At 44.9% G+C, this 20802-nt stretch overlaps 1 protein-coding gene and 1 long non-coding RNA gene across 2 annotated transcripts in view; one reads left to right on the top strand and one right to left on the bottom strand.

The window, feature by feature from the left end:
* The window catches only part of LOC129704497 (A disintegrin and metalloproteinase with thrombospondin motifs 9-like), a 180426-nt gene that overhangs the window by 126292 nt on the left and 33332 nt on the right, over nucleotides 1-20802 (top strand). The window contains exons 29-30 of the mRNA XM_055647616.1: nucleotides 14249-14416; nucleotides 18725-18895. Coding sequence (XP_055503591.1) covers nucleotides 14249-14416; nucleotides 18725-18895 — 339 coding nt within the window. The remainder of the gene's footprint in view (nucleotides 1-14248; nucleotides 14417-18724; nucleotides 18896-20802) is intronic.
* LOC129704498 (uncharacterized) lies at nucleotides 1841-18841 on the bottom strand. The gene is made up of 4 exons (XR_008724735.1): nucleotides 18708-18841; nucleotides 10764-10837; nucleotides 4355-4517; nucleotides 1841-2994 (listed from the first exon to the last, which is right to left on the bottom strand). It is a non-coding gene; the product is annotated as an uncharacterized LOC129704498 (long non-coding RNA).

Below are 20802 nucleotides of genomic sequence, written 5' to 3'. Positions count from 1 at the left end.
GCCTCACCCGCTGAGTTTCTCCAGCATTTTTATCTACCTTAAATCTTTCCCCTGTTCACCGTACACCTATGTCCAAAGGCAAGGGCAGAAGAATGTTCCCCTATCAATATTGTATATTCACAGCGACAATTGTACAAAGTTGCTGCAAAATGATTGAATGAAATGTTTGAATTAGAGATTGTGTGGAGGAATTGTCCTTGATTTACTGATGGGGGATGGATGTAGATGCATCAGCTGCAGGGTTGACTCCCCCCCTCCCGTCCACATGTTAACTTCATCTAAAGTCATTGGAACTAAATTCCAAATAAAGGTAACGGCTGGAATTGACAAAGGGCGCAACGATAGAGTTGCCGCCGTAGTGCTTACAGCGCCAGAGTCCCGGGTTCGATCCCGACTGCAGGTTTGTACCTTCTCCCCGTGACCTGCGTCGGTTTTCTCCGAGATCTTCGGTTTCCTCCCGCACTTCAAATACGTGCAGGTTTGTAGGTTGATTGGCTTGGTGCAATTGTTATATGTCCCTAGTGTGTGTAGGATTAGTTGTGCGGAGACCACTGGTCAGTGCCGGCTCGGTGGGCCGAAGGGCCTGTTCCCGCGCTGTATCTCTCTGTTCCCCGATGTTGGGGGAGTCCAGAACCAGGGGCCACAGTTTACGAATAAGGGGTAGGCCATTTAGAACTGAGACAAGGAAAAACTATTTCACACAGAGAGTTGTGAATCTGTGGAACTCTCTGCCACCGAAGGCAGTGGATGCATTCAAAAGGGAGTTAGATAGAGCTCTTAGGGCTAGTGCAATGAAGGGATATGGGGAGAAGGCAGGAACGGGGTACTGAAGAAGGGTTTTGGCCCGAAACGTTGCCTTTTTCCTTCGCTCCATAGATGCTGCTGCACCCGCTGAGTTTCTCCAGCTTTTTTGTGTATTCAATTTTCCAGCATCTGCAGTTCCTTCTTAAACACGGGGTACTGATTGTGGATGATCAGCCATGATCATATTGAATGGCGGTGCTGGCTCGAAGGGCCGAATGGCCTACTCCTGCACCTATTGTCTACGTAAAGAATGTTTGCACCTCCATCTGTTCTCTCTGATCTTGTCACTGAACTGGTAGATAGCTGGACCCGTGGAAATAATCACCATTGTAATTTATCAGGCTGAAGGGATTACATTGCAAAGTTGCCTTCCTGTCTAGCGATTCACCCAAACACCTTTGGAAGCTGAAAAGAAATATTGATGTAGTTTTAATGTCCTCAATAATTAACCTTTGTGATTAAATAGAATAAAGTCCATAACAAAATATGGTGTGCTAATAGAATTGAACTTGAAAGAATATTCGTGCATTTCCATTCATATTATTCAAAGACACAAAGTGCTGGAGTAATTCAACGGGTCAGGCAGCATGTCTGGAGAACATGGATAGGTGATGTTTCAGGTTGGGACCCTTCTTCCAGTCTGAAGATGAGTCCTGACCCAAAAGGTACTCTGCGCTGTGCCACTGTGCTGCCTGAGATGTCCTCAAGGGAGCCTGTGAAGAACAGGAGAGCCTTGAGTAATACCTATACCTCGTCACCATCAAGAAACCACTAGGGCGGCACGGTGGCACAGCGGTAGAGTTGCTGCCTTTACAGCACCAGAGACCCGGGTTCGATCCTGACTGCGGGTGCTGTCTGTACGGAGTTTGTACATTCTCCCCACGACCTGCGTGGGTTTTCTCCAGGTGCTCCGGTTTGTAGGTTAATTGTCTTCTGTGAAATTGTAAATTATCCCCAGTGTGTAGGATAGTGTGTAGGATAGTGAGTAGGATAGTGTGTAGGATAGTGTGTAGGATAGTGCTAGTGTGTGGGACTTGGTGCCCCAAGGGTCTGCTTCCATGCTGTATCTCTAAAACAGTCCACTAGGTCTTTATTGTGGAGGAAGGAAGTGCAGATGCTGGTTTACACCAGTCTTTATTGTTCTATATCTGCAAAAAATGTACTTTCCGTATGTTGATGGTGGCACCAGTTTTTAAGGGGCTGTAAAAATACTCAGAGACGTTTTGTGGTTATAAAAGTAGCCAGTGAAAAATGTTACACAAATGCATGATGTTTCTTAGATGGAGATATCAGTTGATGGTCTGATAATTTGCACTGGGAGTTTTGTATGTGTGGTAAGAAGAAAAATGGCATGAAGATTATCTTAAGATCTTAAGGCATTGGAGCAGAATTGGGCATTTCGGCCCATCAAGTTTGCTCCGCCATTCGATCATGGCTGATCTATCTTTCCCTCTCAACCCCATTCTTCTGCCTTCTCCCCATAACCTTTGACTCCCTTACTAATCAAGAACTTATCAATCTCCACTTTAAAAATACCCAATGACTAGGCCTCCACAGCTGTCTGTGACAATGAATTCCACAGATTCACCACCCAAAGAAATTTCTCCTCATCTCCTTTCCAGAGATTCATCCTTTTACTCTGTGGCTGTGCACTCTGGTTCTGGACTCTCCCACTAGTGGAAACATTCTGTCCACATCCACCCCCCATTCTCCTGCCTTCTCACCATAACCTCTGACACCCGTACTAATCAAGAATCTATCTATCTCTGCCTTAACACTATCCACTGACGCCTTCCACTGCCTCTAGCGTGTCCAAATCCTTAATAATCTTATATGTTTCAATACGATCACCTCTCATCCTTGTAAACTCCAGAGTATACAAGCCCTGCCGCTCCATTCTCTCAGCATATGACAGTCCCGACATCCCAGGAATTAACCTTGTAAACCTACGCTGTACTCCCTCAATAGCACGAATCACTGCCAGTTTTCAGTGGATGATCTCGCTCAGTTGAAGACTGAAATCTTCATCCCGGATGGTGAAGTGACCAGGGTGAACTTAAAAGCCCAGCCTCACACACCCTCTGTGTGGCTGGTGACATCTCTCTGAACTTCTCCGCTCATCCTTGTGTCAAGCTGTTCAATATTTGGGGCACCTCCTGCAACCTGTTTGGACTCTGGATCTTTTGTAAACTAGAAGTAAGGAGGAAAATAAACATGTTAGTACATGATCATCTTGGAGGTGTACATTTTTAGATCAGGTACAGTGAAACTCACAACTCTCTGTATCAAAAAGTGTTTCCTCGTCTCCGTTCTAAATGCCTTACCCCTCATTGTTAAACTGTGGCCCCTGGTTCTGGACTCCCCCAACATCGGGAACATGTTTCCTGCCTCTAGCCTGTCCAAACCCTTAACAGCCAATGTGTCAGGGAAAACATTGGGAGCACTATTGCAGGTATGATCATTAAGAAATATATCCTTGAATAAAGTCTGTACAATGAATACAATGAGGGCTGGCGTGAATTAAAGGATGTTCTTTTAGGAAGGAAGGTGAGGAGAAGTTTCTTTAGTCAGAGGGTGGTGAATCTGTGGAAATCTTTGCCACAGAAGGCTGTGGAGGCCATCAGTGGATATTTTTAAAGCAGAGATAGATAGATTCTTGATAAGTACTGGTGTCAGAGGTTATGGGAGAAGGTAGGGGTGGGGTTAGGAGGGAGCGATAGATCAGCCATGATTGATTGGCGGAGTAGACTTGATGGGCCGAATGGCCTACTCCTATCACTTATGACCTTATTTATCAGTAGATTTATCATAAAATAAATCCTCTCATCACATTTCAATAATACATAGAAATGAAACATAATAAATTGCCACAAGCCAATTTCATTTAGACATGTTAAATCTTAAATGAATTAATAGACGCTAGTCCTGACATCACAGTTCGTTTATAGAGTTTGGACATTTAATAAGTTCCCAACAGACTTGTTTAAGGTGACTGGAGATGAATTTGAGTAGATTGAGAAGGCAATCGAGAAGCAAGCTATTTATTATATTAAAGATAGACGGGGAATTCTGGAGTAACTCAGCAGGACAGGCAGCATCTCTGGAGAAAACGAACATGCTACTTTTCGGGTCGAGACCCTTCTTCAGATTGAAGAGTCGGGGCTGAACTAGAGGTATGAAAAAGTGGCAGAACAAATAGAGCCGGCACCAAGGAGCCCACAATGGTCCGTTGTTGGCTGCGGGGTAGGTGTTAACAAAGAGATACGAACAGTGAAATTAGCGGGATGACTTGGGTTGGGGAGGGACAGAGAGAGAGGGGATGCAAGGGTTACTTGAAATTAGAGAAATCAATATTCACAACGCTGTGTTGTAAGCTGCCCATACATTAGTTTTAATACATTAGTTTATATTGGTTTTAGTTTAGAGATACAGCATGGAAACAGGCCCTTCGGCCCACTTGAGTAACCCTCTCTCTCTGTCCCTCCCCAACCCTAATCCCTGCGAATCTCCTTGGCCATCAGAGCCGGCTCTGATCTGAACCTGTTCATACCTCTAGTTTCCCCCTCCCCTGACTCTCAGCCTGAAGACGGGTCTCGACCCGAAACGCCACCCATTCAGACTTCAGTCCTCTCTTCCGATTGACAACTATTTGCATTCTGCCCTACTGTAAATTGGAAATGCAAACGGCAGTTGCTGGATTTATTCAGTGGCATCTGTGGAGAAAGATTACAGAGTTAATATTTCAGATCAACAAACTTTACTTAGAAAAGTCTCCTCAAGTTCTGTTCAAATCTAGTCACCTTGACATTTGCTATGAATAAATTGAGAAGGATAAGGCAGGACTGATTGAAAATTGTAATCAGCTCATTTCTGTGCAGTGCTCAGAGACTGCTGATAATTATATTACCAGCAAACGTTCAACAAACAGTACAGCACAAGAACAGGCCCTTCGGCCCACAATGTCTGTGCTGAACTTAATGCCAAGACCATAAGATAGCTGGAGTAACTCAGCGGGACAGGCAGCATCTCTGGAGATAAGGAATGGGTGATGTTTCGGGTCAGATCCTTCAACTCTTGTCTACCTGCTCATAATCCATATCCCTCCATTCCCTGCATACCATGCGTTTGTCTAAAAGTCTCTTAAAACACCACTATCGTATCTGCTTCCACCACCACCCCTGGCAGCGGGTCACAGGCACTCCTCACTGCCCATATAAAAAAAGTTACCATGCACACCTCCGTTAAACTTTGCCACTCTCACCTTAAAGTTATGCCCTGTAGTATTTGGCTGGGCAAACGTTTCTGACTGCCTACTGTCTATTCCAAAGTCAGTGTGGCCTTACATAGCAGACACTCAAATAGCAGAGAGGTTCCACCTGTGGCAATTGGTGGTAAAGTGATGACTCTATAAGAAATTATGGGGAGACATTTTTAGTTTTTTAAAGTTTTAGTTTAGAGATATAGCACAGAAACAGGCCCTTCAGCCCACCGAGTGTACGCCGACCTACCAGTCCCGATACCCTAGCACATACTACACACTAGGGTCAATTTACAATTTTTACCAAAGCTAATCAACCTGCAAATCTTTAGTTTAGTTGAGAGATACAGCGCGGAATCAGGCCGCTCGGCCCACCGAGTCCGCGCCGACCAGCGATCCCCGCACATTAACACTGCCCAACACACACTGGGGAAATGTTACTATATTACTGAAGCAAATTAACCTACAAACCTGCACGTGTTTGGAGTGTGGGAGCTCCCGGAGAAAACCTACACAAGACAAGACAAGAGACATTTATTGTCACATGCAGCAATTGGTACAGTGAAATTTGTGGTCACAGGGAGAACGTGCAAACTCCGTACAGACTGCACCAGTAGTCAGGATCGAACCCGGGTCTCTGGCGCTGTGAGTCAGCAACCCTACCGCCGCGCCACTGTGCCGCCCTTGCTACATCCTTGATGAACCTTGATTCTTGGCAACGCTGCAGCACGTGGAATATTGCGCTTCCGAAATTGGGTTCCGTTGACAGGGATGGAATGAATTTTCACAACTGGCAAATGCTGCTGTAATCGGGATGGGGACAAGGTGTGGCTCTGCAGTCTCGTGAAACTTTCCATTGGAAATAGAGACTCTGAACGTCTACTGCTAATTACACAAAATTTATCAGGAGCTTGAATCAGAGCATCCTGTTGAACTACTGTAATGAAACCTCGAGGCACTCCCTTATGCCCTCTGCTCATCTCGAAATGTTCTCTGGTTAGAGAGTTCGTGCTTTATCCTAATTGTGACACATCAGAAGTGCTGACCATTTTATTTCCAAAGCTGTTTCAAAAATGTCTCATTGAAAACAAAACACTTTTTTTTTTAATTTAAAATTTTAAAATTATACGGGTATACCTGTATCACAAAAGGAAAATGTGTATTCCATTCAGAGAAGATTATTAAAGAATGTTGCAAAATTCATTTAAAAAAAGGATGTCAGAACTAATTATATGTTAATTCTGAGAATAGGGAAAAGATACTAATCTACCTTTTTTTCTTGAATAAAGAAAATTAAATAGGATAGAATCTATATTCTATCTATTCTATGAATTGTGTGTAAAATCATGAGAGGAATAGATTGGTTAGATGCACAGAGTCTCTCGCCCAGTGTAAGGGAATCGAGGACCAGAGGACATGGGTTCAAGGTGAAAGGGGAAAAGCTTTAATAGGAATCTGAGGTGTAACTTTTTCACACAAAGGGTGGTGGGTGTATGGAACGAGCTGCCAGAGGAGGTAGTTGAGGCTGGGACTATCCCAACATTTAAGAAGCAGTTAGACAGGTACATGGATAGGACAGGTTTGGAGGGATATGGACCAAACGCAGGGTGGTGGGACTAGTGTAGCTGGGACATGTTGGCCGGTGTGGGCAAGTTGGGCCGAAGGGCCTGTTTCCACACTGTATGAGAATACTGATTGTAAGATATTGAAAGATAAGGGCGGCCTAGTGGCACAGCTGGTAGTGCTGCTGCCTTACAGCGCCAGAGACCAGGGTTCGATCCTGACCACAGGCGCGTCTGTGTGGAGTTTGTGCGTTGCTGCTAAAGGCACAGACTCGATGGGCTGAAGGTCCTGTTTCCACGCTGTATCTCTAAAGTCCAAGGAAAGAGTGTGCTTGGAAAAGTCCCGTGGTGGAATGGGAAGGGAAACTGCGGGGAGAGAAGATCGGCCGGTGAATTGTGAAACCAAGCCCAGAAAGACCCATGGAACTAGTCGGCAGAGGAGAGAGGTGCAGGAAAGAGATATCTGCACCACAGCAGTCTGCACCCCAGTGGCTTGAACATTGACCTCCAATTTCCAGTAGCCCTTGCTGTCTCCTCCTCTTCTCAGCTCTCCCTCAGCCCTCTGTCTCCTCCTCTTCCTTTCTTTCTCCGCACCCCCACCCTACATCAGTCTGAAGAAGGGTTTCGGCCCGAAACGTTGCCTATTTCCTTCGCTCCATAGATGCTGCCGCAACCGCTGAGTTTCTCCAGCACTTTTGTCTACCTTTGGTTTTCCAGCATCTGCGGTTCCTTCTTGAACAGAGATGTGGCTATCTTTGTTGAAGGTTATTCGGAGGTTAAGCAGATAGCGCACAGCAACTCCAGTCAACGAGGCTTTCATCCATAACTTTCCCTGCGGTCATTCCAGGTCTGTGGGCGGAGGGGAAGACTGATCAGCGGAATTCTGTGTGTGGCCAGATTTTTCAGCCAGCCCCATTGACGAAAGATAATTGTCAGCCTTCGAACAATTTTACATTCATCTGAGCCAACATTAATGGAGAGATACAAATCTGTCAGGCGGCACTTAAAGCTGCCAGCCATCATGTGTGGTGGCTTGAAACACTTGCCTGCTGCCCAAAGTTCACTGGCCTGGCTCCCCGTCAAGTGTAAAATTACTTTCCGTCTTCCGAGATTTTGTTTCTAGTAATTACGAGAAAGTTTATAAAAGCTGACGCTCGTTCCTCCACTGGGAGAACAGCGGCGATATCACGTTTAATTCCAATTGAAGATAGACGCAAAGTGCCGGAGATAACTCAGCAGGTCAGGCAGCATCCCTGGTGACGTTTCAGGTCGGGACTCTTCTGTTGCAAATGATCAGACTCCCACATAGTGATTAGAATCCATAGTCTTTTGTTAGCAACTCTGCGGAGGAAACACAAGGTGCTTTCGGCTCCATATATTCGGCTGGTCTGACTGGAGGGAGAGATAGAGAGGGAGAGAGATCTCACTAATAAGCCTGTAGGCGGACCAGTAGTATGAGTGACATAAGGAACGCGCAGCAAGCATAAACTGTGTGGTAACATATATAGAATATCGACACCTCCTTCAGACACGGCCCCCAATAGTCACCCATCCTTTTGCTCCAGAGATGCTGCCTGACCCGCTGAGTTACTCCAGCACTTTGTGTCTATCTTCAGTATAAAGCAGCATTTGCAGTTCCTTCCTACACACTAATTCTAATTAAATGTGTATCTATAATAATATAATAATCTTATTTATATAGCACATTTTTAGTCAACTTGCATTGACCCCAAAGTGCTTCACATAATTACATTACATTCACACACAGGCAAAGGTGGGTGAAGTGTCTTGCCCCAAGGACACAACGACAGTACGCACTCCAAGCGGGATTCGAACCGGCTACCTTCCGGTCGCCAGCCGAACACTTAGACCATTGCGCCATCTACACACTCTTTGCTTGTAATTATCTGTAATATCAAAAGATCGTAAGGACGTGGCAATCAATATTGTTAATCTGTCATTTTTGGTGGGATTGAAACATAAACCCCCTGTGTGTAAAATAAGAGGGTGACGCAGTGGTGCAGCGGGTGGAGCTGCTGCCTCACAGCACACAGAGACGCTGGTTCGATCCTTACCTTGGCTGTTGTCTGTGTGGAGTTTGCAGGTTCGCTCAGTGACCTCCAGGTGCTCTGGCTTCCTCCCACATCCCAAAGACGTGCAGGTTTGTAGGTTAACACCCCCCCCCCCCCCCCCCCCTTGCGTGTAGGGAGTGGATGGGAATGTGGGATAACACCCTGGAAAAGAGCCTGGATGTTAAGTATAACAGAATGGCTTCATATTGTCACCTTGTCGTGCTGGAGAAGCTTGTGTGGTCCTGAGATCCTGAGAGCGATGCCGTCTGGAGCGATGCTCCTGGTAGGGCCACCCATGGCGGTAAGGTCGAGGGGGAGGTCTCTGACAAAGAGCAATCCAACCAAGACCTCAACGGTGAAACAGGCGGAGGACGATGGCTGACCTTAGTGGAGCGTCACAACGGCTGGGAAGGCGGATGAAGGCTGCAGCAGAAAAGGGTCTCCAGTCGTCTTGGACTCCATGCCACTGGATCCTGACCCAGATCTGTCAAGGACCATGGGGTGGCTGTCTGTGCACCAGTCTCCCCACGTTAAACAAAATCACGCACAAGCGTCCTCCAAGGAGAGGACAGTCGTACTCGTTTCGAGTGACCGCCGATGATGATGATGACGTTTTGAACAGATATCTCCTGGTGCAGCATGGATCAGATGGGCCGAAGGGCCTGTTTACAAGCTATTACCTCTCAACGAAACTAAACTGAACTCAACTAAATTTAAAGAAATGGTGAAATGATATGTTTCTTCCAATTGGTGCCATCGGATGTATTTTGATCAAAGTTATCTTTATAGTTTTTGTGAAGTAATTGAAGTAAAGCCAGGTTAACGTACAGCCCTTTTGTTCTGTGTTTTCACTAATAGCCCAGGATCAAACTCGTCATCTGATAACCATAGTTTTAAAGATCATTTCCTGCAGATTTGTCATGCTCTGATATGTAAATTATTTTAACATCATTGTCAAAAGTAAAGAGTTTTCAGTCGATATGATCATGTACTTCCGACTACAACGTTAACCTTGGCAAAAATATTTCTTTAACAAAAAAGGTAAGATTCATATCAGGAAGAATTGAATGAAGGTTCTCAGAGTCATGTTATTCAAGCTGTCTTTCAAATAAATAAAGCTGCTTTTCCTCTCAGCTAATATTTTCTCATTCATGCTTATTCATGAAAGATGGTTTAAATATGGAAATATGATTTCAGTCAAGAGTTGACAGCTGTGGCTTCGTTCATCGGTAGGACAGGGAAAAAAAAATATCTCAGTACTGGGTCCAAAATGGACTATATATTTAGTTACTACAATAGTGAACAAGCCTATTAGAGACAATAGACAATAGGTGCAGGAGTAGGCCATTAGGCCCTTCGAGTCAGCACCGCCATTCAATGTGATCATGGCTAATCATCCCCAATCAGTACCCCGTTCCTGCCTTCTCCCCATATCCCCTATTTTTAAGAGCCCTATCTAGCTCTCTCTTAAAAGCATCCAGAGAACAGGCCTCCACCGCCCTCTGAGGCAATGAATTCCACAGACTCACCACTCTCTGTGAGAAAAAGTGTTTCCTCATCTCCGTTCTAAATGGCTTACCCTTATTCTTAAACTGTGGTCCCTGGTTCTGGACTCCCCCTACATTGGGAACATATTTCCTGCCTCCAGCGTGTCAAAACAATCTTTTGACTGCAAATAAATGCAAACTGGCAAGCATTAACAGATTATTAAGTAGCTGAATGTGATTATGTTTATGTTGGAACTTTATAGCACTAGTTCCTCTTCCAAAACAAACCAATTATCGTTTTTGGGATGAGTTGTTGACATTTTGGGTCAAAACCCTGCACCAGGATCAGGTGGCAGAATTTAAAATGTTCCTTGTGCCTCTGAATTATGTGTTTATAACTTACTCATTGTATTGTTTAATGAGTATTGTTTGAATCCGTGTGAAAAAGTAATATAATCAGTAGTGAAAGAGATTTTCTGCCCAATTTAATAAATGCATTTGGAGAAAGCAACAATTTTGATTACATTTATACCATTTGAGTGCATTAAAATTCAAAAGCTCACAGGATAGATCAATTTACCTCCTTTGCTCCTTATGAATGGATCTGTATCTTCTTGGTCTTGCATCATGTTGATGAGGCTTTGCAGAACACCACTGCATGATATAATACAAAAAGTTGGAGTAACTCAGCGGGGCAGGCAGCATCTCTGGACAGTTCAGTAATCGGGGGCGGTTTCTTCCCGGCTGTTATCAGGCAACTGAATCATCCCACCACAACCAGAGAGCGGTCCTAAACGACCTTCTACCTCATTGGTGACCCTCGGACTATCCTCGATCGGACATTGCTGACTTAACCTTGCACTAAACGTTATTCTTTATCATGTATCCATACACTGTGAATGGCTCGATTGTAATTATGTATAGTCTTTACGCTGACTGGATAACACACAACAAAAGCTTCACGCTGTACCTCGGTACACGTGACTATAAACTAAACTATAATAATAAATAGGAAAACGTAGCATCATCTTTGGAACTCCAACAAATGCAGACACGTCCGATCTCCTGGAGATCTTGGTCTCGGGGAGTCTGGGACTGCTCGGGTTCTTTGAGACTCAGAGCAGTCATTTAAATTAACTTGTCCTTCAATTCTCCTTCCTTTTTAGGAAAATCTTTTTCCTGTCTGGCATCTGAACTGTTCCTCCCTCAGTTACGGGTATTGTCTGATTCACCTCCTGCCCACTGAGGACATTGGAAACATAGAAAATAGGTGCAGGAGGAGGCCATTCAGCCCTTCGAGCCAGCACCGCTATTCATTGTGATCATGGCTGATCATCCCAAATCAATAACCTGTGCCTGCCTTCTCCCCGTATCCTTTGATTCCACCATCCCTAGAGCTCTATCTAACTCTCTCTTAAATCTATCCAGTGATTTGGCCTTAACTGCCCTTTGTGGCAGGGAATTCCACAAATTCACAACTCTCTGGGTGAAAAAATTATTTCTCACAGTCTTAAATGACCTCCCTTTTAGTCTTAGACTTAGTCTAGGAACTGATGCTCTACAATGCTGAGAACTATATTCTCAGTATATTTGTATCTTCTCATTTGCTCTATACAGTATATTGTACCTCAGTTAGAACTGATTATATAGATTCATACCGTGTGGAAACAGGTCCTTTAGCCCAACTTGCCCACACCGACCAACATATCCCATCTACATTAGTCCCACCTGCCCGCGTTTGACCCAAATCCTTCTAGACCTGCCCTATCCATGTACCTGTCCAAATATTTCTTAAACATTGCGATAGTCCCTGCCTCAACTGCTTCCTCCAGCAGCTCGTTCCATACACTCACCACCTTTTGTGTATTAAAAGTTACCCCAAATCTTTCCCACCTCACCTGTGTATTGTATATCTGTGTAGGAAGGAACTTCAGATGCTGGTTCACACCAAAAATAGAGACAAAAAGCTGGAGGAACTCAGCGGGTTAGGCAGCATCTCTGGAGAGAAGGAATAAGTGACGTTTCGGGTCATGACTTCTTAAGGAAGGTCTCGCCCCAAAACGTCACCTACTCTGTTTCTCCAGAGATGCTGCCTGACCCGCTGAGTTACTCCAGCATTTTGTGTCTGTCTATGATATATGTACAGTGCATCTGTGTACAGTGCATCTGAGCTGGTTGGGCAGCACGCTGAACAAAGTTTGTCACTGTACCTCAGAACATGTGACGATAATAAACCTGAAGCCACTGCTCAGACAAAGTGTGGAATGTCCGACTGTGTGTAGTTTGTGAAATCCATGTACAACCAATGCCACGGCACAGCCTGCCGTCGTGATGCTGCACTGATCGTCAACCATTCAGACGTTTAGCTCCCGCAGCGTTCAGAGTTTGAGACAGGACTCCTGTAAGTTTGGAAACTTTCTCCAGCTGGGCATCTAATAGACTTACGACCTCCACTGCCATTCAGAATGTAAAATCTATAGGTTTGGTTATCCTACTGTGTGAAGCCTTGTTCTGTGTGCACTTGTCATGTTAAATATTTGTCACCATTTCATGCCCCATTTGATCTTTCAGTAATGCCTAAACTGAAATCAATGAGGGGTTAGTCTGATGTCTGCACTCAAGAAGGGTTTAGATTCTTCATTGTTCAGTCAACATGTGGTAACAGTACAATGGGATTTTTTAAATGTCCATTTCTTCCTCTACACCGATCTGAATAGTTGAAATGTTTCAATCTTAAGGGCCTGTCCCACTTACGTGTCCTTGGCACACAAATCACGCGACCTCGTGGTCGCGTGAGGCGCACGGGCATCGTGTGGCCGCGCAAGGCCGGTCCCACTGAGAAGTGCGGAGGGGTATGTAGTTGTGCGCGACATCACACAGCGCTCCGAAATTTTTGTAGCGATCGAAATCTTCACGTGCCAATGGCCTATCGCGCAACTGACGGCCAAAGTGGGACAGGCCCAAGACCCTGGCATGACGCAACGTCTCACCTTCAACAGCAGCAAACGATCGCCAAACTCGGCCTGGGACTAACGGCCGTTGCAGTCCGGATCCGCCCTCGATTCTACCACAGAGCGGGGCCAAGAAAATTGAAGATGGACACAAAATGCTGGATTAACTCAGCGGGACTGGCAGCATCTCTGGAGAGAAGCAATGGGTGATGTTTCGGGTCAAGACCCTTCTTTCAGACTGAAGAAGAGTCTCGACATGAAACATCACCCATTGCTTCTCTCCGGAGATGCTGCCGGTCCCACTGAGTTACTCCGGCATTTTGTGTCCATCTTCAAATGACGTCACATGCTCCAGATGGCTGTGCGGTCGAATGAAGGCGCGCGCGACCTTCACGGGACCGTCGAGGCTCAACGCGACCACGAGGTCGCGTAATTTGCATGCCAAGGACACGTAAGTGGGACAGGCCCTTTACTGTCTACTTCATGTTATTCCCTTATCATGTGTCTGTACACTGTGGATGGCTCGATGGTAATCATGTATTGTCTCTCAGCTGACTGGTTAGCATGTATCAAAAAGCTTTACACTGTACCTCAGTACACACCACCATAAACGTATCTCAAAACTTTCTTGAAATGAATTTTCATTCTGGAGATTCTACATGCATTATATACCGTCTCCCCCACCTGGTTACCAGGTGAGGAGGGGGCTGTGGACCCCCCAGCAGGACCAAAAACAAGACCTGTCAAAGGGTGGATGAGCTTCTAGCGAGCCAACGGCCATCCACACTTCAGTAGAAGTTGCGATCACTGCCGTACGTAGCGTGGTAAGGAACGATGATAAAGCACACACACACACACACACCAAAATCCTGTACTTCCAGCGGCGGAAGTCCGCAGGAACTGGAGGACAGAGATGTGTGGTGCGTCCGTCACCGTTCCTGTCGGAAACCGGCTAATGTTTTCGACGCTGATGGCGAATGAAATGAATGAATGTGGATTCGGCAATTCTGCCGAGTTTCGCCTCACTTGAGGCCAGAGGAAAGGGAAATGTTTTCTGACAGCCGCAGAGAATACTAAAGAAGTAAAAGTAACGCAATAATTCCTTCATTTCCAGTGCTCCATGTCCTGCGGGAAGGGAAGTAAATACCGTACCGTTTACTGCATGAATAAAGAGCGGAAGGAAGTGGAGGAAGAGAATTGTCAACATCTGGAGAAACCAAAATCACTGAAGCGATGTCGAGGGGGCAGGTGTCCCAAATGGAAAACAGGAGAATGGACGCAGGTAAAGTACCCTTTCTACAAGTTCAAGAAATGTGCGGCTCGGTGGCGCACAGGGAGTAGAGCTGCTGCCTTGATTAGTGCGGGTGTCAGAGGTTATAGGGAGAAGGCAGGAGGATGGGGTCTCTTGTGTGTGGCGTGTACAGCACAAAGTTGGCGGACAACTTGTTCTATATGATTGTGCACACCGGGTTGATTGCATTCGTTGAAACAGGGCGGACCACGTGAAGGTTGCAATCTCCCAACCCAAGAATGGGGTTAGGAGGGAGAGATAGATCAGCCATGATTGAATGGTGGAGTAGACTTGATGGGCCGAATGGCCTAATTCTACTCCTGTCACTCATGATCTATTGATCTTACAGCACCAGAGACCCGAGTTCGATCCTGACTACGGGCGCTGTCTGTACGGAGTTTGTACGTTCTCGCCCGTGACCGTTTGGGTTTTCTCCGAGATCTTCAGCTTCCTCCCACACTCCAAAGACAAACAGGCTTGGAGGTTAATTGGCTTGGTGTGAATGTAACATTGTCCCTAGTGTGTGTGTAGGATAATGTTAATGTGCGGGGATCGCTGGTGGGTGTGGATGCAGTGGGCTGAAAGGCTTGTTTCCGCTCTGTATCACTAAACTAAACCGAACTGAAGTAAATGACTTGTCCCACTGTAAACAGACACAAGATGCTGGAGTAACTCAGTGGGTCAGGCAGCATCTCTGGATAAAAAGAATGGGCAATGTTTTCCTTTAGATTCTATATTATACAATGAACAATGAAATGAAAAACGAAAAGCCGGTGACAAATGATGAACCTTTCCCTCACACACGGCTGTGGAGGACAAGTCATTGGGTGTTTTTAAAGCGGAGATTGGCAGGTTCTTGATTAGTACTGGCTCCGAAGGTTACAGGGAGAAGGCAGGAGAATGGGGTCGAGAGGGAAAGATAGATCAGCCATGATCGAATGGCAGAGTAGACTTACAGCGAATGCAGCGCCGGAGACCCGGGTTGATCCCCGGCTGCGGGTGCTGTTTGTACGGAGTTTGTACGCTCTCCCTGTGATCTGCGTAGGTTTTCGCCGAGATCTTCGGTTTTCTCCCACACGTACAGGTTTGTAGATTAATTGGCTTGGTAAATGTAAAAATTGTCCCTAGTGGGCTAGTCGGCGGGGACCCGGTGGGCCGAAGGGCCTGTTTCCGCGTTGGATCTCTAAACTAAACTGATTATACATATTGAAACCAAATGGTTAACAATCAATTGATAGTTTCTCGGCAGGAACGAGGTACTGATTGTGGATGATCAGCCATGATCATGTTGAATGGCAGTGCTGGCTCGAAGGACCAAATGGTCTACTCCTGCACCTATTGTCTATTGTCTAGTACATTTGACGGGTGGCTGAATCTGTTCATGAGCTACTTTTAGTTTAGTTTAGAAAGGAACTGCAGATGCTGGTTTATACCGAAGATAGACACAAAGTGCTGGAGTAACTCAGCGGGACAGGCAGCGTCTCTGGAGAAAAGGACATTAGACAATAGGTGCAGGAGTAGGCCATTCGGCCCTTCGAGCCAGCACCGCTCTTCAATGTAATCATGGCTGATCATCCCCAATCAGTACCTCGTTCCTGCCTTCTCCCCATATCCCCTGACTCCGCCATCTTTAAGAGCCCTATCTATCTCTCTCTTGAAAGCATCCGGAGAACCGGCCTCCACCGCCCTCTGAGGCAGAGAATTCCACAGACTCACCACTCTCTGTGAGAAAAAGTGTTTCCTCATCTCTGTTCTAAATGGCTTACCCCTTATTCTTAAACTGTGGCACCTGGTTCTGGACTCCCCCAACATCGGGAACATGTTTCCTGCCTCTAGCGTGTCCAAACCCTTAACAATCTTATATGTTTCAATGAGATCTCCTCTCATCCTTCTAAACTCATATACAAAGTATACAAGCCCAGCCGCTCCATTCTCTCAGCATATGACAGTCCCACCATCCTGGGAATTAACCTTGTAAACCTACGCTGCACTCCCTCAAAAGCAAGAATGTCCTTCCTCAAATTAGGGGACCAAAACTGCACACAATACTCTAGGTGTGGTCTCACTTGGGCCCTGTACAACTGCAGAAGGACCTCTTTGCTCCTATACTCGACTCCTTTTGTTATAAAGGCCAACACGCCATTCGCTTTCTTCACTGCCTGCTGTACCTGCATGCTTACGTTCATAGACTGATGAACAAGGACCCCCAGATCCCGTTGTACTTCCCCTTTTCCCAACTTGACGCCATTCAGATAGTAATCTGCCTTCCTGTTTTTGATACCAAAGTGGATAACCTCACATTTATCCACATTAAACTTCATCCGCCATGCTTCTGCCCACTCCCCCAACCTGTCCAAGTCACCCTGCATTCTCATAGCATCCTCCTCACTGTTCACACTGCCACCCAGCTTTGTGTCATCTGCAAATTTGCTAATGTTTCTTTGAATCCCTTCATCCAAATCATTGATGTATATTGTAAATAGCTGCGGTCCCAGCACCGAGCCTTGCGGTACCCCACTAGTCGCTGCCTGCCTTTCTGAAAGGGACCCGTTAATCCCTATTCTTTGTTTCCTGTCTGCCAACCAATTTTCTATCCATGTCAGCACCCTGCCCCCAAATGGGTGGCGTTACCCATTGGTAGTGCATGAATGAAAATTATTTTCTACAGAAGCCAATAAACCTGCAAACCTTTACGCCTTTGGAGTGTGGGAGGAAGCCACAATCAGAGGGCAGTGCAGAACTATCAACCTATTTGGTGACCCTTGACTTATCCTTGACCAGACTTTGCTGGCTTCACCTTGCACTAAACGCTATTCCCTTATCATGTATCTATACACTGTAAATGACTCAATTGTAATCATGTATTGTCTTTCTGCTGACTGGATAGCGCGCGCGACAAAAGCATTTCATTGTACCTCGGTGCATGCGACAATAAACTAAACTGAACTGAACTGAAACCGGGGCAACTGGAGAAAACCCACGAGGTCATAGGGAGAAGGTACAATCTCCATACAGTTGAATTATACCATAAAATTGAAAACATATTTTTTGGAAAAGCCTACTGCAGAGTTGCACATTGCTTGGTTTTATGAGCAGATTTCAAATTGCAGTGGACTGTGGAAGAAAAAAATTGGAACAGGTTGTTCTGTGAATAGTTAAATATCTATCCTACTTTAAATCAGACGGACTGTTTCAAATCTGGTTTTGATCAAACCAGGACATACTTTCTTAAACGTATTATTTTAACCTTCCTAAAATAAAACCCATATTACTCGGACTCTCGTTAAAAAACGAGCCTCATTTTCAGACTCGCTGACCGTATAGTTTAGAGGAAAGTCACCATTAAAACAAATCGATGATTAAAATCGAGGCATCTTTAAAAACGTTAATGAAATCTCATTGCCTTCGATTTTCCAGCATCTGCAGTTCCTTCTTAAACACAACGTCTCATTGCATCTCATTGGCTTCAAGCAAGTTGGAGGGCTTGTAGATGTCTCCCACCTGTATATTTAGGACTAACCTGCGATCATTTCCATTGTTCAAAAAAGCTAAATATGTTTCTGACCCATGAAAGAGTTTTACTTTAAGAGATATTTTAACCGCCCGGGATAAAAGGCCATGTGTGAGCTACCCTTCCCCCATTCAACGGGCAAACGTCCCAGATTCCCGACAGCTATAAATTTCAGCAGTGATTGCAAGCTGCTGATGTTATTTAAGTAAGTGTTCTTAAACTATTGATGCAAGTTATTCTATGCTTAGTTAGTTTAATTCGCTTTGAAGTGCGTGGATAAATGTCACAGTTTACTTGGTTGATTTGAACAAACTGCGCTCTCTTCATTGTGCAAAACCCTAGCGCTTTGGAATGCGACAAACCTCTTAAGTTATAGCTTTTAAATAATAAAAGCAAAATGAGAATGTTGTATGAAGTATGCGTGCGAAAGTGGTGAACAATGGTTGATTATTTAGGAATTCCTTGCGAGATAACATTTAATTATTTATAGCTGAGTTATGCTCCAGCTTCTCACATCAGTTACATTTCCGAATAGTGCTTGAATGTTCTCAGTTGAGTTATGTTTCTAGACTGTAATGTTAGATAACGAGTGTGCAGCAGTTTTGTTCGGCAGTAATGAGTATGCTTATTAGTTGTTCAAATGTTTGCCAGCAAGAATCATGAATAAAGATTTTAGCTTCCAAACTGTGCATAATCAGAGCACCTCATTCATCAAAGAAAGCGTAAATTAAATGCATTAAAGCACACAATAGGTTTCAAGCACCTCCTTACCTTTGCAAATCTTGCAGTGTTCGGCATCGTGTGACAGTGGATTTCAGCATCGAGATGTCGGCTGCCAGATCTTGAACCAAAGCATTGAAGATTCCCAGTGCAGCCCGTCGGCCAAACCTGCCTCGGCTCAGCACTGTCAGCGTGGATTGTGTGTGCTGTACAGCTGGCATGTTGGAGACTGGGAGAAAGTAAGTGGATCAGCTGCAGCGGGCGGGCGGGCAGCAGAGGCACTGCTCGGAGTAAACAAGATGAAGGCAGTCTTCCTGCCGTGCACCAGTCCTCCTTGAGGTGTGATTTGTAAACTAGGATCAGATGGCTGGCTTCATGTGGTTAGGAGGATGTTTGACATATTGCCAGAGAGAGGATAAGTTGGAGGGAAGAGAAAGCTCCACTGTATAACATTAGAATCAATCCCATTCCACCGCACTTCTGAAGTTACATAACTTAAAAGAGAAATTACTTTTTCAGCCCAGGTTTGAAAGAAATTTTCAACCCAACATTTCTGAATGTTATGGACCCATAGTAACATGATGCTGCCTTACTGTCCAAGGCTAAACTCCACCCCTTGTCAGTTTAATGCAAATATATTTCTTTTCAAGACTGTATAAATAAGTGGCATAATTCCTAAACAAAATCTTAAACATTACAAATAAGTGGTATAATTCCCAAACAAAACTTCAAATTGTAGCACTAAGTGGCAAAATTATTTGTTTTGAAAACAAATAAATGAGTCGGACAGATTTTAATAATTATAATAATACGTTATCAAGGGTTTTTGCAGATAGTTTTTAATTTTTTTTTCTTGTTAATTAACCATGAGAAAAATCCAATTCTACTCAATGTGGTGACAGAACTATCGAAGGTTTGTGTGATGTGCTTGCAAGGTAATTTTGTCTTTTTTTAAAGAATAAGGTCTGGTTTCTCTCTCTCTGCCTCTTCTCGTTCCCAGCAGCTGGATTTAATTAAAGAGCTCTTCGTAATAAGTCATGTTAGATCTGTCACAAAGCTTTGTTAAAGAATCCCAGGCTGGGCGCAAATTTGTGCATTGCATATTTCCAAGAAAAGTCTTAAAACAGCCACTCTCTCGAATTAATCTGTTTTTTTGCGGGAAATTTGCACTAATGCACTGCAGATGTGCTGGAGCCATCAGTATTCTGTAGCTGGACTGCTGAATTAATGTACCATTTGTCTGAAGATATTACATTTGTAAGTATTACTAACTATAAAATGATTAAGTAAAAGAAAATGGAGTGCCCATTTCATCTGCTGCCAATTTCGACAGAGAGACAGAATAGGGCAAGCTTCACTGATGCCCGACCCCAACTAAAGAATTCTCCTGCACATTCATTCTCGACCTGCAAGAACTGATTGATGCACACTGGCTTGAACAATGTTGGAAAACGGCATCGAGGTCAGAGCACACTGACTTGAAATGTATTCCACTGCCTGCTTTTAATTTGACAATCCTTACCACTTCTGAAGAAGAAGAAGAATATCAATTGTGTTTTTGTAACAAATAAGGAAAACAATTCAAATCATAAAAGATTGCAGAGATTTTTTTTCCCCATCAAGGTTAAAACGATCTCTGCTTCCTAAAGGGCCAGTCCCACTTACGTGATTTTTTCGTGACGGCCGGCACCCGTCATAGTCGCTGCAGGTCTCCGAAAATGTTCAACATGTTGATGATCCAGAGGGGACCAGAAAAGGCACGACTCTTTGGGCGACTACTCACGACCAAACAGGCGTTACCTCGACCATACAGGCGACATGTCGCGGGATGACGCCTGTATTGCCGTGAGTAGTCGCCCAAAGAGTTGTACCTTTTCCTGGTCCCCGTTGGATTTTCAAAATGTCGAACATTTTCGGCGACCTGCCGCGACTATGACAGGTGCCGGAAGTCACCGAAAAAATCGCGTTAGTGGGACTGGCCCTTTATGTGTCTTCATTTAAAGTCATAAAGCCATACAGCGTGGAAACAGGCCCTTCGGCCCAACTTGCCCGCACCGGCCAACATGTCCCAGCTACACTAGTCCCACCTGTTGGCATATTCCAAACCTGGTATCCATATACCTCCCAATCTGCCTGTCCTACACCA

The sequence above is a fragment of the Leucoraja erinacea genome, chromosome 16, assembly GCF_028641065.1.
Source record: "Leucoraja erinacea ecotype New England chromosome 16, Leri_hhj_1, whole genome shotgun sequence".
Lineage (NCBI taxonomy): Eukaryota > Metazoa > Chordata > Chondrichthyes > Rajiformes > Rajidae > Leucoraja > Leucoraja erinaceus.
The sequence above is the reverse complement of the archived record's forward strand: the minus strand, read 5'-3'. Positions and strand labels throughout refer to the sequence as shown.